This window comes from Musa acuminata, chromosome BXJ1-3, assembly GCF_036884655.1.
Source record: "Musa acuminata AAA Group cultivar baxijiao chromosome BXJ1-3, Cavendish_Baxijiao_AAA, whole genome shotgun sequence".
Taxonomy (NCBI): Eukaryota; Viridiplantae; Streptophyta; class Magnoliopsida; order Zingiberales; family Musaceae; genus Musa; species Musa acuminata.
The window spans coordinates 23,446,376-23,464,754 of record NC_088329.1 but is presented as its reverse complement, the minus strand read 5'-3'; the positions used below and the strand labels follow the sequence as shown (position 1 = coordinate 23,464,754).

Below are 18,379 nucleotides of genomic sequence, written 5' to 3'. Positions count from 1 at the left end.
CACATAGCCAACAATCGCCATAGACCATGTCTCAATAAGCTCTGCTGAATCAGCAGTCTCGTATACAGCAATCTTCTTATCAGCCTGAACTTCTGGAGTAAAGAATTCCAAGCTTAGATCCGGACTTCCAACCGGAGCCTTGAAGAGGCTAGTCCAAGGCCTAGGGTCACTGGAAATGAGGGCAGGCTGCCGCGATCTAAAGCGCGACCTACTTCGATGCTGTTTCGTCAAAGGAGTTTCTCTCTAGAGAGGATATGGAGGAGGAGCCAATTGAGGGGTAACGGTAGGGAGTCTTACCTCAACCCTCCCATGTAATATCCCCCACTTTTAAAAATGTATTAATAAGGATTTATATGTAAATTGGGGGACCTATATGTAAATATAGAAATTACAAGGACTAAACTGCTAAGTTGCAAAAAGAAAAAAAAAAGAAAAGGAAAAACCGAAAATTCGGTATTATCCCACCGCCTCCCACGCACTCTGTTTCTTTCCAGAAACAGAGTGAGCGGTGGGGCGTGAGGAGAAGAAGGAGAGTGGTTGAAGAAAAGAAGAAGAAGAGGGAAAAGAAGAGAGGAGGAAGAAGAGAGGAAGAAGAGGGAGAAGAGAAGAAGATGAAGAAGAAGAAGAAGAGGAGGTGGCTGCAGCGAGAAGCTGTGGGGCGTGGGGAGAAGAAGAGAGGAAGAAGAGGGAGAAGAGAAGAAGAAGAAGAAGAAGCAGAAGAAGAAGAAGAAGAAGAAGAAGAAGAAGAGAGGATGATAGCTGCGGCAAGGCTGCAGCGAGGAGGTGTGTGGGGTTGGGGAGGAAAAGGGAAGAGGAGAAGAAAAAAGGAGAAGAAGAGGGAAAAGAGAGGGAAGAGGGAGAGGAGCGAGAGGTGGCAGCAGCTAGGGCTGCAGCACCTCTGTTTCCTGCAGGTGGAAACAGAGGAGAGGTGGGGCGTTCGAAGAGGAGAAGAATAAGAAGAAGGAAGAGAAGAGGAAGAGGAAGCAGGAGAAGAGGTTGTGATACCTCTGTTTCCTGCAGAGGAAACAGAGGAGAGGGTGTGTGTGACGTCGGGGAGAAGAAGGGGCGGAAGGAGAAGATGAGAAGAAGAAGAAAAAAAGGAGAGGAAGAAGAGAAGGGAAAGGAGGAGCTGCGGCTGCGGCGGTGGCAGCTGCAGCTGGAAGAGAAGGAGAGGAAGAGATGGTGAGGAAGAAGAGAAGAAGTAGAAGCGGGTGAAGAGGCGGCACCTCTGTTTCCTGCAGGAGGAAACAGAGGAAAGGAGGTGCTGTTCGTCGGGGAGAAGAAGGGGGCTGCAGCTGCGGCGATGGCAGCTGCAGCTGGAAGAGAAGAAGAAGAGGAAGATGAGCAGGGGAGGAGGGAGAGGTTGCGGCCGTGGCTGCGGCCGCGACTGCAGCAGTTGCAGCGGGGAGAGAAGAAGAAGAAAGGAAGGAGAAGGAAGAGGAGAAGGGAAAGAAGTAGCTGCGGCTGCGGTTGTGGCAGTTGCAGCTGTGGCAGGGAAAGAGGAAGAGAAAAAGGAAAGGAAGAAGAAGACAAAGGGACGGAGAGGAAGAAGAGAGGAAGAGGAGAAGGGGCTGCAGCTGCGGCGATGGCAGCTGCAGCTGTGGCTGGGAAAGAAGAGAAGGAAAGGAAGAAGAAGAGAAAGGGAAGGAGAGGAAGAAGAGAGGAAGAGGAGAAGGGGTGGCAGCTGCGGCAGTGGCAGCTGCAATTGGAAGAGGAGGAGGAAATAGAGCAGGGGAGGAAGAAGAGGCTGCGAGTGTGGTGGCTGCGGCCGTGGCTGCGACTCCGGCTGCAGCTGCGACGTTGGCTGCGGTAGCTGCGGCAGCGGTGGTGGCTGCAGTAGCTGCAGTAGCTGCTTTTGGGAAAGAGAAAGAGTAGGAACGAGAGAAGGGAAGAAGGAAATAGTGCAGTGGAAGGGGGCTACGGTTGTGACCGCAGTTGCGATTGTGGCAGCGGCGGCGGCGGCGGCTGTGGCAGCTGCGTTTGGGAAAGAAAAAGAAGGAATGAGAGTAAGAGAGAGCAGGTGACTGTGCCTCGATGTTCGACACATGATGTAGTTACGAAGAAAGGAAGAAAACGGGAGCACAAAACGAAACAGAGAGAGGACACGGAGGAAAAGTAGAAAGATTGGACTGGCACCTTCCTTGGATATTCAGATCAAAATATTTGAAAGGCAAGTTCCCTGATCGTTTCTCCTATAATTGCTCTGATATTTCTTATTTCAAGTTCCCTGATCGTTCCTCCTATAATTGCTCTAACTTTTCTTATTGCAAGTTTCCCGATCGTTCCGCCTGTAATTGTTCTAATCTTTCCTATTGCAAGTATCCTGATCGTTCCTCACTGCAATTTTATCTCTACATTTGCTTTGAATATGAGGAACTTTGAATTGTTCTAGCCTTGCATTTGATATATCTCCTGTTTAGACGTAACGATTCGAATCTGTGCAACTTCTGATATTCTGACCTTTTGATACCGAGCTGCCTATAAGTCTTTGTTGGAAACTCTGATTTGTTCAAAACTGATTTCATTGGAAAATAGACTCATAGACCTCTCTTTGATATATGGATTGAAAGATTTGGAATCCAAACACCTGTCCAGCTATCTGTTGAATCTGACATTAGGAATTCTGCCAACAGAGATTTTGTTCTACGACACTTGCTTTCCAAATTATTTGTAACTCTCTCTGTTGGACAGTTCAATTCATATGAAGCATGTCTTATCTGAAAGTATTATCCAATGATTATTTCTGAGTAAATTGGAGCACGTTTGATAGTTTGAATCATTTGTTCAATGTGCCTTCTGTATTCTGCCAGAAATCGAGCTTTGGTCGATTTCTCATATTCTGGTTTCATTCCTTTGGAAATTGATATCCTTTAGCTTTCTTATTCAATTGAACTTTATATTACTGCTTTGAATTCGTGTATGTTCTTGTTCTTAAAGTTATAGCATTCTTGAAAACTGTTGTGTAACGTTTATGCTATATCGTATTGACTCATATAGGCACATGTATATCCTATTGTTCCGCATTTGCTTTCGATATGTGCCTATTCCAGTTTCATTCCTTTAGACATTGAATTCATCAAATCTTCTTATTGAATTGAGTTATATGTGATTGCTTGGATTCCATATGTGCCCTTGCTTTCAATTCCTTTCAAATCTGAATATGCTTGTGAAATATTATTGCTTACTTCGGATTGACTCGTAAAGGCACATGTACGCTTCGTTGTTCTGCGTGTGCTTCCAACATATGCTACTTGTTGTTGAAACTGCCCTTTTGTACTCTGGTGTGTGGGATTGTCTGGATCTTTGCCAGAAATGGTAAAGGGTATGCGCTATTTGCCCGCTATGTGGGGTCCCGCTATGAGGGATATTCTGTATGCGCTTGTTGCCCGCTACGTGGGTATGTGATTAGAGCCTGCGATGCTCTGCCGGCCCCCTTTGACTTCACCTAGACGTGGGTGGATGGAGCTCCCAGACGTGGGAGACTTTTGTCAGGTGGTCATTCAGAAATGGATGAATCACATTCTGACTGAGATCCCACTACACCTTCTGTATGTTTGATATGATATCCAGAGCTTTGGTTATGTGTTTCTGTACATGCTTTGGATAAGATTGATATGTTTGCAACGTCGAAGACGACGTTTGAGCTTCTGTACGGTATTTGTTATTGATATGCTCTGAAATGTTTCCTCCACTGTTGATATGTTTCGAAATGTTCCATATGTCGTTGATATGCTCCGGAACATTTCATACGCCATTGATATGCTCCAAATTACTCTGTGCTCCATTTGCTATGAACTGATATGTTCTGAAATGTCCTATCTACCATTGATATGCTCCAAATTACTCTGTGCTCCATTTGCTATGAACTGATTTGTTCTGAAATGTCCTATCTGCCATTGATATGTTCCAATTACTCTATGCTCCATTCGTTATGGATCAAATATGTTATGAATGACATGATACGTATGATTTGGTATCTATTGAGATGGTATCCTTGAGAATTCTGGTATTCTACCATGCATTATGATACCTTACTCGTTTCAAACCGTTCCTTTTGTTCTGAATATGCTTTGTCACTTGCTGAGCCGTTTTTGGCTCACTCCGTTGTTATATAAACCTTTCAGGTCAGCTTGTCACTCTTCGAGATGTTTGATTTGGGCTGAGGCAGTGGATAGCTATTCAGAATTATGGGCAAGTCCTGTTGGTTGTTATGCTATTGTTGTATAAGCATATTTTGTATGTAATGAATTGTTCTGATGATCGAAATGGATATACTGTGTAAAAGTGTTAGAAGATCTCTCTTATTTGGAATTTCGGAATGTTAAGTCTAATTTATGACGATATGAACTTGTGGTGAATAGTTGGAGTTCTGATTGTATAATTTATTTAGCTTGTGGATTTATAAATGTTGTTCATGTTTGTCAAGTTGGCTTGGGTTGCCATAAATGTGAATTATCGAGTGATGTGATATATGATTATAAACTGCACAGGTTTTATGGATGTGAATATGAATAGAATGTTTTCAGTGTCCTCAAACGTTAGTTTGGATCCTGGATTGGTCTGTGACGAAAATTTTAAAAATCATGGATATTTTGAGGGGCGTGACAGAGGTGGTATCAGAGCATTGTTTGAGGATTACTGAAATATTTGATATGTTGACGTGCAAAATATATTGAGGTCTAATGAACTATAGTGATTGGTGGAAATTTTCTTTGCTGCATTTTAGGAATCTGGGATGATGAGGACATTGGTCCTCCTATATCATTTGTTTCTGATTAATTAAGGGGAATGAAAGGATTGATTGGGGATATTGAATCAGAGTGGCGTAGCAGAAGCATGATGAACCTAATTTCATTGGTGGTAGAAAATTGGATGATGCAAATGGAGAAGATATTTGATATACAAAATTGTTCTGATACTCGAAAGATTTCTTTTGCCACGTTATATTGGAAGTAAAGACTTATTATTGACGGCAATAATGAAAAGAATTTTTGAAGATCAATGGCAAGAATGACAAGAACAAGTTTACCAATACAAATATGATTGGAAATGAATCAGTAAGTAACAACAAGAGAGTCAAGACATTTGGATTTGAAATGGGAAGTCACCACAAAAGACTCAATCAGGTGTGAATTGCAAGTTAAATTATGAAACAAGTTTATGTTTGTGCGTGACTAGAGCCTATTTTGCTTATGGAAAGTTTGATCATAAAATAAAAGTTTGCCCTTTGAACAAGAAGAAAGAGTCACTGCTTCCTAAATCATCAGCCCTTGTCAGAGTGTATGCTATCACTGAATATGATTCTAAGACTTCTGAATTAGTGGTCGAAGGTATTATGTATGTTTATGAAAGAATGCAAATATTTGTTTGAACATGGGTTCTATCTACGATTTGATTCGTAACATATTGCCTATCACTTGGGTATTCAACCTAGACCACTGTATTATGTGATATATGTAAGTATAATCATTGGAGATTCTTTGATAACGAACTTGAATCTGGTCCTCTTGTCTGATTTTTGTTGGAGAACTTGAACTTTTGCTGATTTAGTTCTCCTAGAGATTTGGAGTTATGATATTATACTTGGTATGCATTGGCTATCTTCTTATCATACCAGTATGGATTGGTATATAACAAATGATCACTTTTTGCATATTTGATCAGCCGATCTTTTATTTTGAGAGTATTGGACATTATTTATCTCCTTGCCTAATGTATCCCAGGATGACTTGCCTGGATTACCTCCAAATGTGATTTTGCTTTTGATTTGGTCCTTGGGACAATCCCTATATCTAAGCCTCTCTGCAGAATGATATCATTTGAGTAAGTGGAATTAGAAAAACAACTACAAGGATTATTAAATGAGGATTTTATTTGGCTTAATATTTTATCATGGGGTGCTCTGGTGTTAGTTAAAAAGATGGATAGAACATGGAGGCTTTGTATTGATTATGGATAGTTGAATCAGGTGATCATAAAAAACGAGTATTTTCTGAAGTAACGTTTTGCTTGATTAATTACAGGTGCGCAAATATTTTTGAAAGATTGATTGAAGGTCGGGTTTACCATCTATTGAGAATCAAGAAGGAGAATATTTCGGTCACTCTTGGAAAATTGTGTAATTGTATTGAATTGATGAAATTATTTAAGAGTAGGAGGAGGAAATAAAGAAATCATAATCCTCATCTTTTCATCGATTGAGCTAAGATCAATTTAGAGGACTAAATTTTCTTTTAAGGGGGGGAGAGTGTAATATCCCCCACTTTTAAAAATGTATTAATAAGGATTTATATGTAAATTGGGGGACCTATATGTAAATATAGAAATTACAAGGACTAAACTGCTAAGTTGCAAAAAGAAAAAAAAAAGAAAAGGAAAAACCGAAAATTCGGTATTATCCCACCGCCTCCCACGCACTCTGTTTCTTTCCAGAAACAGAGAGAGCGGTGGGGCGTGAGGAGAAGAAGGAGAGTGGTTGAAGAAAAGAAGAAGAGGGAAAAGAAGAGAGGAGGAAGAAGAGAGGAAGAAGAGGGAGAAGAGAAGAAGATGAAGAAGAAGAAGAAGAGGAGGTGGCTGCAGCGAGGGCTGCAGCGAGAAGCTGTGGGGCGTGGGGAGAAGAAGAGAGGAAGAAGAGGGAGAAGAGAAGAAGAAGAAGAAGAAGCAGAAGAAGAAGAAGAAGAAGAAGAAGAAGAAGAAGAAGAGAGGATGATAGCTGCGGCAAGGCTGCAGCGAGGAGGTGTGTGGGGTTGGGGAGGAAAAGGGAAGAGGAGAAGAAAAGAAGGAGAAGAAGAGGGAAAAGAGAGGGAAGAGGGAGAGGAGCGAGAGGTGGCAGCAGCTAGGGCTGCAGCACCTCTGTTTCCTGCAGGTGGAAACAGAGGAGAGGTGGGGCGTTCGAAGAGGAGAAGAAGAAGAAGAAGGAAGAGAAGAGGAAGAGGAAGCAGGAGAAGAGGTTGTGATACCTCTGTTTCCTGCAGAGGAAACAGAGGAGAGGGTGTGTGTGACGTCGGGGAGAAGAAGGGGAGGAAGGAGAAGAAGAGAAGAAGAAGAAAGGAAGGAGAGGAAGAAGAGAAGGGAAAGGAGGAGCTGCGGCTGCGGCGGTGGCAGCTGCAGCTGGAAGAGAAGGAGAGGAAGAGATGGTGAGGAAGAAGAGAAGAAGTAGAAGCGGGTGAAGAGGCGGCACCTCTGTTTCCTGCAGGAGGAAACAGAGGAAAGGAGGTGCTGTTCGTCGGGGAGAAGAAGGGGGCTGCAGCTGCGGCGATGGCAGCTGCAGCTGGAAGAGAAGAAGAAGAGGAAGATGAGCAGGGGAGGAGGGAGAGGTTGCGGCCGTGGCTGCGGTCGCGACTGCAGCAGTTGCAGCGGGGATAGAAGAAGAAGAAAGGAAGGAGAAGGAAGAGGAGAAGGGAAAGAAGTAGCTACGGCTGCGGTTGTGGCAGCTGCAGCTGTGGCAGGGAAAGAGGAAGAGAAAAAGGAAAGGAAGAAGAAGAGAAAGGGAAGGAGAGGAAGAAGAGAGGAAGAGGAGAAGGGGCTGCGGCTGCAGCGATGGCAGCTGCAGCTGTGGCTGGGAAAGAAGAGAAGGAAAGGAAGAAGAAGAGAAAGGGAAGGAGAGGAAGAAGAGAAGGGGTGGCAGCTGCGGCAGTGGCAGCTGCAGCTGGAAGAGGAGGAGGAAATAGAGCAGGGGAGGAAGAAGAGGCTGCGAGTGTGGTGGCTGCGGCCGTGGCTGCGACTCATATAGGCACATGTATATCCTAGTGTTCCGCATTTGCTTTCGATATGTGCCTATTCCAGTTTCATTCCTTTGGACATTGAATTCATCAAATCTTCTTATTGAATTGAGGTATAAGTGATTGCTTGGATTCCATATGTGCCCTTGCTTTCAATTCCTTTCAAGTCTGAATATACTCGTGAAAGATTATTGCTTACTTCGGATTGACTCGTAAAGGCACATGTACGTTTGTTGTTCCGCGTGTGCTTCCGATATATGCTACTTATTGTTGAAACTGTCCTTTTGTACTCTGGTGTGTGGGATTGTCTGGACCTTTGCCAGAAATGGTAAAGGGTATGCGCTATTTGCCCGCTATGTGGGGTCCCGCTATGAGGGATATTCTGTATGCGCTTGTTGCCCGCTACGTGGGTATGTGATTAGAGCCTGCGATGCTCTGCCGGCCCCCTTTGACTTCACCTAGACGTGGGTGGTTGGAGCTCCCAGACGTGGGAGACTTTTGTCAGGTGGTCATTCAGAAATGGATGAATCACATTCTGACTGAGATCCCACTACACCTTCTGTATGTTTGATATGATATCCAGAGCTTTGGTTATGTGTTTCTGTACATGCTTTGGATAAGATTGATATGTTTGCAACGTCAAAGACGACGTTTGAGCTTCTGTACGGTATTTGTTATTGATATGCTCTGAAATGTTTCATCCACTGTTGATATGTTTCGAAATGTTCCATATGTCGTTGATATGCTCCGGAACATTTCATACGCCATTGATATGCTCCAATTACTTTGTGCTCCATTTGCTATGAACTGATATGTTCTGAAATGTCCTATCTACCATTGATATGCTCCAAATTACTCTGTGCTCCATTTGCTATGAACTGATATGTTCTGAAATGTCCTATCTACCATTGATATGCTCCAAATTACTCTGTGCTCCATTTGCTATGAACTGATATGTTTTGAAATGTCCTATCTACCTTTGATATGCTCCAAATTACTCTGTGCTCCATTTGCTATGAACTGATATGTTCTGAAATGTCCTATCTACCATTGATATGCTCCAAATTACTCTGTGCTCCATTTGCTATGAGCTGATTTGTTCTGAAATGTCCTATTTGCCATTGATATGTTCCAATTACTCTATGCTCCATTCGTTATGGATCAAATATGTTATGAATGACATGATACGTATGATTTGGTATCTATTGAGATGGTATCCTTGAGAATTCTGGTATTTTGCCTTGCATTATGATACCTTACTCGTTTCAAACTGTTCCTTTTGTTCTGAATATGCTTTGTCACTTGCTGAGCCGTTTTTGGCTCACTCCGTTGTTATATAAACCTTTCAGGTCAGCTTGTCACTCTTCGAGATGTTTGATTTGGGCTGAGGCAGTGGATAGCTATTCAGAATTATGGGCAAGCCCTGTTGGTTGTTATGCTATTGTTGTATAAGCATATTTTGTATGTAATGAATTGTTCTGATGATCGAAATGGATATACTGTGTAAAAGTGTTAGAAGATCTCTCTTATTTGGAATTTCGGAATGTTAAGTCTAATTTATGACGATATGAACTTGTGGTGAATAGTTGGAGTTCTGATTGTATAATTTATTTAGCTTGTGGATTTATAAATGTTGTTCATGTTTGTCAAGTTGGCTTGGGTTGCCATAAATGTGAATTATTGAGTGATGTGATATATGATTATAAACTGCACAGGTTTTATGGATGTGAATATGAATAGAATGTTTTCGGTGTCCTCAAACGTTAGTTTGGATCCTGGATTGGTCTGTGACGAAAATTTTAAAAATCATGGATATTTTGAGGGGCGTGACAGAGGTGGTATCAGAGCATTGTTTGAGGATTACTGAAATATTTGATATGTTGACGTGCAAAATATATTGAGGTCTAATGAACTATAGTGATTGGTGGAAATTTTCTTTGATGTATTTTAGGAATCTGGGATGATGAGGACATTTGGTCCTCCTATTTCATTGTTTCTGATTAATTAAGGGGAATGAAAGGATTGATTGGGGATATTGAATCAGAGTGGCGCAGCGGAAGCATGGTGGACCTAATTTCATTGGTGGAAGAAAAATGAATGATGCAAACAGAGAAGATATTTGAAGTACAAAATTGTTTTGATGATCAAAAGATTTCTTTTGCCACCTTATATTGGAAGTAGAGGCTGATTATTATTGGCAACAATGAAAAGAATTTTTGGAGATCAGTGACAAGAATGATAAGGACAAGTTTACCAAATAAGAATATGATTGGAAATGAATCAGAAAGTAATGACAAGAGGGTCAAGACATTTGGATTTGAAAAGGAAAGTCACCACCAAAGACTTAATCATGTGTGAATTACAAGTTAAATTATGAAACAAGTTTGTGTTTTTGGGTGATTGGAGTCTATTTTGCTTGTAGAAAGTTGGATCATAAAATAAAAGTTTGCCCTTTGAACAAGAAGAAAGAGTCACTGCCTCCTAAATCATCAGCCCATGTAAGAGTGTATGCTATCACTGAATATGATTCTGAAACTTCTGAATTAGTGGTCAAAGGTATTATGTATGTTTATGAAAGAATGCAAATATTTGTTCGACCATGGGTCCAATCTACGATTTGATTCGTAATATTTTGCTTATCACTTGGGTATTCAACCTAGACCACTACATTATGTGCTATAAGTAAATACGATCATTGGAGATTCTTTGATAATGAAGTTGAATCTGGTCCTCTTGTCTGATTCTTATTGGAGAACTTGAACTTTTGCTGATTTAGTTCTCCTAGAGATTTGGAGTTTTGATATTATACTTGGTATGGATTGGCTATCTTCCTATCATACTAGTATGGATTGGTATATAACAAATGATCACTTTTTGCATATTTGATCAACCGATCTTTTATTTTGAGAGTATTAGACATTATTTATCTCCTTGCCTAATGTATCCCAGGATGACTTGTTTGGATTACCTCCAAATGTGATTTTGCTTTTGATTTGGTCCTTGGGACAATCCTAAAATCTAAGCCTCTCTACAGAAAGATATCATTTGAGTAAGTGGAATTAGAAAAGCAACTACAAGGATTATTAAATGAGGATTTTATTTGGCTTAATATTTCATCATGGGGTGCTCCGGTGTTAGTTAAAAGATGGATGGAACATTGAGGCTTTGTATTGATTATAGATAGTTGAATTAGGTGACCATCAAAAAATGAGTATTTTCTAAAGTGACCACTTGTTTGATTAACTGCAGGGTGCACAGGTATTTTAAAAGATTGTTTAAAGGTTGGGTTACCATCTATTGAGGATCAAGGAGGAGAATATTTCGGTCACTCTTGGATAATTATGTAATTGTATTGTATTGATGAAACTATTTAAGAGTAGGAGGAGGAAATAAAGATATCATAATCCTCATCTTTTCATCGATTGAGCTATGATCAATTTAGAGGACTAAATTTTCTTTTAAGGGGGAGAGAGTGTAATATCCCTCGCTTTTAAAAATTATTAATAAAGATTTATTTATAAATCGGAGGACCTATATGTAAATATAGAAATTTCAAAGACTAAACTGTTAAGTTGTAAAAAGAAGTAAATAAAGAAAAACCGAAAATTTCGGTTTTATCCCACTGCCTCCCACGCACTCTCTGTTTCTTCGAGAAACAGAGAGGAGCGGTGGGGCATGAGGAGTGAAGAAAAGAAGAAGAAGAGGGAAAAGAAGAGAGGAGGAAGAAGAGAGGAAGAAGAGGGAGAAGAGAAGAAGAAGAAGAAGAGGAGGTGGCTGCAGCGAGGGCTGCAGCGAGGAGCTGTGGGGTGTGGGGAGAAGAAGAGAGGAAGAAGAGAAGAAGAAGAATGGAATCAAATTAGGCAAAGAAATAACAAGTGGGTCCCAAGCAGTTGGACATGGGATCGACCGGGATCACAAAGACACTCCTTATGTACATGGCAGGCCCTTCTCAATAAACTACCTACAATAGACAATATGAAAAGAAGAGGTATCTATCATGTTAACCGATGCTCCCTTTGTTTGCAACAAGAAGAAACTGTTGACCACCTCTATTTTGCTTGTGATTATACAAAATGGATATGGAAGGAGATTCTCCAGCGATTTGAACTCAATAGACTGCCGCAACTAAACTTGCACCAAGAACTAGGCGACCTTATGCAATGTTTCTCAAGAAAAGGGCCTCTTACACACCTGGCAAAGGTTACTTTCAGATGCGCTATTTGGTGGATGTGGAAGGAGAGATGTAATAGAATCTTTGAATATCAACACACAAACAATGCTCAGCTCTTGAAAGAGATTATTAGAGACTCAAGATCCTGTATGGAGCATGATCTCAAAACCGAGCACTTCACCCGAAGAGAAAAAGATATTTTTATCAAATTTAATTTTGCTATTAGCTAAAGATCTTGGGAATGATGCCAAATAATGTACCCACAGGTAGTTATAGTCTACAGCATGTGAAGTCATAACTATCGCATTCGCACTCTATGAGTTACTTGGCTTTGTCTATGACTTGTATAGATAAAGCTAGTTGTAGAAACTTTACACATAATCAATTTACTTTTACTTACCAAAAAAAAAGAGAAGAAGAAGAAGAAGAAGAAGAAGAAGAAGAAGAGAGGAGGATAGCTGCGGCAAGGCTGCAGCGAGGAGGTGTGTGGCTTTGGGGAGGAAAAGGGAAGAGGAGAAGAAGAGAAGGAGAAGAAGAGGGAAAAGAGAGGCAGCTGCAGCAGCCAGGGCTGCAGCACCTCTGTTTCCCGCAGGTGGAAACAGAGGAGAGGATGTGTGGGGCGTTGAGGATGAAAAGGGAAGAAGAAGAAGAAGATAGCTGCGGCAAGGCTGCAGCGAGGAGATGTGTGGCCTTGGGGAGGAAAAGGGAAGAGGGGAAGAGGAGAAGAAGAAGAAGAGGAAGAGAAAGAGGTGTGATACCTCTGTTTCCTGCAGAGGAAACAGAGGAGAGGGTGTGTGTGACGCCGGGGAAGAAGGGGCTGCAGCTGCGGTGATGGCAGCTGCAGCTGGAAGAGAAGAAGAAGAGGAAGATGAGCAGGGGAGGAGGGAGAGGTTGCGGCCGTGGCTGCGGCCGCGACTGCAGCAGTTGCAGCGGGGAGAGAAGAAGAAGAAAGGAAGGAGAAGGAAGAGGAGAAGGGAAAGAAGTAGCTGCGGCTGCGGTTGTGGCAGCTGCAGCTATGGCAGGGAAAGAGGAAGAGAAAAAGGAAAGGAAGAAGAAGAGAAAGGGAAGGAGAGGAAGAAGAGAGGAAGAGGAGAAGGGGCTGCGGCTGCGGCGATGGCAGCTGCAGCTGTGGCAGGGAAAGAGAAAAAGGAAAGGAAGAAGAAGAGAAAGGGAAGGAGAGGAAGAAGATTCCAATACTAAATTTTTCTATGCTTCAATTGCTACTCGAAGGGCTGTTAACTGTATCAGCAAATGCAGAGACAAAGATGATAATCTTATTGAGAATTTAGATGAGGTTAAAGCACACACAGAGCAATTTTTTTATTCCTTACTCAATCAAGCTGGGAAAACTAATAACATTCATGTGGAGCCGACTAGAAAACTTGATTCGGAAGCTATTTCAATCCTCAATGCCCCAATTACAGACGACGAAATTGTATGTGTTGTCTTTAAGTCACCAAAGCACAAAAGCCCAGGTCCAGATGGATTTCCAACTGAATTTTACCAAACTGCTTGGTCTATTATTGGAAATGATGTGATCAAGGCTTGCCAACATTTTTTCTCTTCAGGTCAAATTCTTAGAGAGATGAATTGTACTTTTATTTCTTTAATCCCGAAGAATGCAGGGGCAGATTCACTAGAGAACTATCGACCCATATCATTATGCAACTTTATTTACAAGATCATCTCCAAAGTATTGGCAAATAGAATGCAAAAGGTAATACACAAGATCATTAGCCTAAATCAAGCTGCTTTCATGAAAGGGAGAAGTATACATCATAACATTTTGCTTGCTAATGACTTGGTCAAAGATTTGCATTCAAAAGCAAGAGGGACAAAAATATGTTTTAAAGCTGATTTACGGAAAGCCTTTGATTCAGTTAATAGGAAATTTATCTATAAAAATGCTCCTCGATATGAACTTCCCACAGCAATGGGTTAATTGGATTCAATCTTGCCAGGAAACTCCAAAGTTTTCGATACTCTTTAATGGCTCACCTATTGGTTTTTTTGGGAGCACGAATGGCATCCGACAAGGTGATCCACTCTCTCCGTATCTCTTTACTATTGCGATGGAAAGACTTAGCTGTATGTTGGAACATGCAGTCTTAAATGGCAGCATTAAGGTACCCAATGCTGGCTCTATTCATATATCACATATAACATTTGCAGATGATTTACTTATCTTTCTCCTAAATGATCCAACTTCAGTAAAGAACCTGGCTACTATTATGAATGACTTTGGTATGGTTTCTGGACTTCAGTTAAATCATGCGAAGAGTAAAGTATATATGAGCCCTTACGTTGAGGATAAGGTCTTTATTGCACAAACTTTGGGGGTTAGTGAAGGAAGCCTGCCAGTTCCTTATTTGGGTCTCCCGCTCATATCCACAAGCATTCACAAAACCCACTGTCAGCCTATCCTGCAAAAAATAAAGAATAGAATTTCTTCTTGGAAAAATAGGCTTCTATCAAAAGCAGGACGACTCGAACTCATCCGTTCTGTATTGCACTCCTACTCTATATATTGGTGTAATGCATTTCTTTTGCCTACTGGACTTCTCCAAGATATTGAACGGTTATTAATGAACTTCTTCTGGAATGGCACAAATGATAAGGCAATGCATATGGTAAATTGGGATAGCATTTGCAAACCGAAAGATGAAGGGGGGCTAAACTTGAGAAATACTAGAGATTGGAATCAAGCATGCCTGGTACAACAATTGTGGGATCTTTTGCAAAACAAATGTTCCTTATGGTCACAATGGGTTTCTGCTAGGTATCTTTCAAAGGAATCAATCTGGGAAATTTCAACAAGAACATACCACTCTGCAGCTTGGAAAGGAATTTTAAAGGCAAGGAATTGGCTAATCAAACATATTTCGTATGCAATCTCTTCTGGAACTAGTACTAATATGTGGTACGATCCTTGGGTGAATGGAAAGAGTATATTTCAATTATATGGCGACAGAATACGAAAAGATCTTGGGGCTCCCAAAGATTGGAAGGTTTCCGAGTTCATTGCTAACGGTACTTGGTGTCTCCCTAATCCTATTTCTCCCGAAATGTTATCACTTTGGCCGACTATCATAGCTATTCCAATCAGGAACAACTCTTCAGATACACTTATTTGGCCTCATGACAATGGCAAATTTAGTGCCACATCCGCATGGAATCAAATTAGGCAAAGAAATAACAAGTGGGTCCCAAGCAGTTGGACATGGGATCGACCGGGATCACAAAGACACTCCTTATGTACATGGCAGGCCCTTCTCAATAAACTACCTACAATAGACAATATGAAAAGAAGAGGTATCTATCATGTTAACCGATGCTCCCTTTGTTTGCAACAAGAAGAAACTGTTGACCACCTCTATTTTGCTTGTGATTATACAAAATGGATATGGAAGGAGATTCTCCAGCGATTTGAACTTAATAGACTGCCGCAACCAAACTTGCACCAAGAACTAGGCGACCTTATGCAATGTTTCTCAAGAAAAGGGCCTCGTACACAACTGACAAAGGTTACTTTCAGATGCGCTATTTGGTGGATGTGGAAGGAGAGATGTAATAGAATCTTTGAATATCAACACACAAACAATGCTCAGCTCTTGAAAGAGATTATTAGAGACTCAAGATCCTGTATGGAGCATGATCTCAAAACCGAGCACTTCACCCGAAGAGAAAAAGATATTTTTATCAAATTTAATTTTGCTATTAGCTAAAGATCTTGGGAATGATGCCAAATAATGTACCCACAGGTAGTTATAGTCTACAGCATGTGAAGTCATAACTATCGCATTCGCACTCTATGAGTTACTTGGCTTTGTCTATGACTTGTATAGATAAAGCTAGTTGTAGAAACTTTACACATAATCAATTTACTTTTACTTACCAAAAAAAAAGGAGAGGAAGAAGAGAGGAAGAGGAGAAGGGGCTGCGGCTGCGGCGATGGCAGCTGCAGCTGTGGCAGGGAAAGAGAAAAAGGAAAGGAAGAAGAAGAGAAAGGGAAGGAGAGGAAGAAGAGAGGAAGAGGAGAAGGGGCTGCGGCTGCGGTGATGGCAGCTGCAGCTGTGGCTGGGAAAGAAGAGAAGGAAAGGAAGAAGAAGAGAAAGGGAAGGAGAGGAAGAAGAGAGGAAGAGGAGAAGGGGTGGCAGCTGCGGCAGTGGCAGCTGCAGTTGGAAGAGAAGTAGGAGAGGAAATAGAGTAGCAGAGGAAGAAGAGGCTGCGGTTGTGGTGGCTGCGGCCATGGCTGCGACTGCGACTGCGGCAGTTGCAGCTGGGAAAGAAAGGAAAGGAAAGGGGGAAAAAGGGGCTGCGGACGGGATTGCGGTCGCAGCGGCAGCGACTGCGTATGCAGCAGTTATGTCTGCGAGAGAAGGGAGGAAGGAAGGTAGTGCTGTGGAAGGGGCTGCGATTGTGGCAGCGGCAGCGGCGGCGGTTGTGGCAGCTGCGTTTGGGAAAGAAAAAGAAGGAATGAGAGTAAGAGAAAGCAGGTGACTGTGCCTCGATGTTCGACACGTGGTGTAGTTGCGAAGAAAGGAAGAAAACGGGAGCACAAAACGAAACAGAGAGAGGACACGGAGGAAAAGTAGAAGGATTTGGGCTAGCACCTTCTTTGGATCTTCGGATCGAAATCCTTGAAAGGCAAGTTCCCTGACCGTTTCTCCTATAATTGCTCTGGTATTTCTTATTGCAAGTTCCCTGATCGTTCCTCCTATAATTGCTCTAATCTTTCCTATTGCAAGTATCCTGATCGTTCCTCACTACCATTTTTATCTCTACATTTGCTTTGAATATGAGGAACTTTGAATTGTTCTAACCTTGCATTTGATATATCTCCTGTTTAGACGTAACGATTCGAATCTGTGCACTTCTGATATTCTGACCTTTTGATACCGAGCTGCCTATAAGTCTTTGTTGGAAACTCTGATTTGTTCAAAACTGATTTCATTGGAAACTAGACTCGTAGACCTTTCTTTGATATATGGATTGAAAGATTTGGAATCCAAACACCTGTCTAGTTATCTGTTGAATCTGACATTATGAATTCTGCCAACAGAGATTTTGTTCTACGACACTTGCTTACCAAATTATTTGTAACTCTCTCTGTTGGACAGTTCAATTCATATGAAGCCTGTCTTATCTGGAAGTATTATCCAATGATTATTTCTGAGTAAATTGGAGCACGATTGATAGTTTGAATCATTTGTTCAATGTGCCTCTTGTATTCTGCCAGAAATCGAGCTTTGGTCGATTTCTCATATTCTGGTTTCATTCCTTTGGAGATTGATATCCTTTAGCTTTCTTATTCAATTGAGCTTTATGTTACTGCTTTGAATTCTTGTATGCTCTTGTCCTTAAAATTATTGCATTCTTGAAAACTGTTGTGTAACGTTTATGCTATATCGTATTGACTCATATAGGCACATGTATATCCTATTGTTCCGCATTTGCTTTCGATATGTGCCTATTCCAGTTTCATTCCTTTGGACATTGAATTCATCAAATCTTCTTATTGAATTGAGGTATAAGTGATTGCTTGGATTCCATATGTGCCCTTGCTTTCAATTCCTTTCAAGTCTGAATATACTCGTGAAAGATTATTGCTTACTTCGGATTGACTCGTAAAGGCACATGTACGTTTGTTGTTCCGCGTGTGCTTCCGATATATGCTACTTATTGTTGAAACTGTCCTTTTGTACTCTGGTGTGTGGGATTGTCTGGACCTTTGCCAGAAATGGTAAAGGGTATGCGCTATTTGCCCGCTATGTGGGGTCCCGCTATGAGGGATATTCTGTATGCGCTTGTTGCCCGCTACGTGGGTATGTGATTAGAGCCTGCGATGCTCTGCCTGCCCCCTTTGACTTCACCTAGACGTGGGTGGATGGAGCTCCCAGACGTGGGAGACTTTTGTCAGGTGGTCATTCAGAAATGGATGAATCACATTCTGACTGAGATCCCACTACACCTTCTGTATGTTTGATATGATATCCAGAGCTTTGGTTATGTGTTTCTGTACATGCTTTGGATAAGATTGATATGTTTGCAACGTCAAAGACGACGTTTGAGCTTCTGTACGGTATTTGTTATTGATATGCTCTGAAATGTTTCATCCACTGTTGATATGTTTCGAAATGTTCCATATGTCGTTGATATGCTCCGGAACATTTCATACGCCATTGATATGCTCCAATTACTTTGTGCTCCATTTGCTATGAACTAATATGTTCTGAAATGTCCTATCTACCATTGATATGCTCCAAATTACTCTGTGCTCCATTTGCTATGAACTGATATGTTCTGAAATGTCCTATCTACCATTGATATGCTTCAAATTACTCTGTGCTCCATTTGCTATGAACTGATATGTTCTGAAATGTCCTATCTACCATTGATATGCTCCAAATTACTCTGTGCTCCATTTGCTATGAGCTGATTTGTTCTGAAATGTCCTATCTGCCATTGATATGTTCCAATTACTCTA

The 18,379-nt window shown here is 41.4% G+C and overlaps 1 protein-coding gene across 1 annotated transcript; it reads left to right on the top strand.

Moving 5' to 3' along the window:
• The first annotated feature begins 300 nt into the window (after positions 1-300).
• On the top strand, positions 301-14,099 carry LOC135623997 (uncharacterized). The gene is made up of 2 exons (XM_065127467.1): positions 301-2,170; positions 4,125-14,099. Exon 2 carries the CDS (start codon positions 12,761-12,763, stop codon positions 13,832-13,834), a length of 1,074 nt encoding a protein of 357 aa, XP_064983539.1. The 5' UTR covers positions 301-2,170; positions 4,125-12,760; the 3' UTR covers positions 13,835-14,099.
• The last annotated feature ends 4,280 nt before the right edge of the window (positions 14,100-18,379 follow it).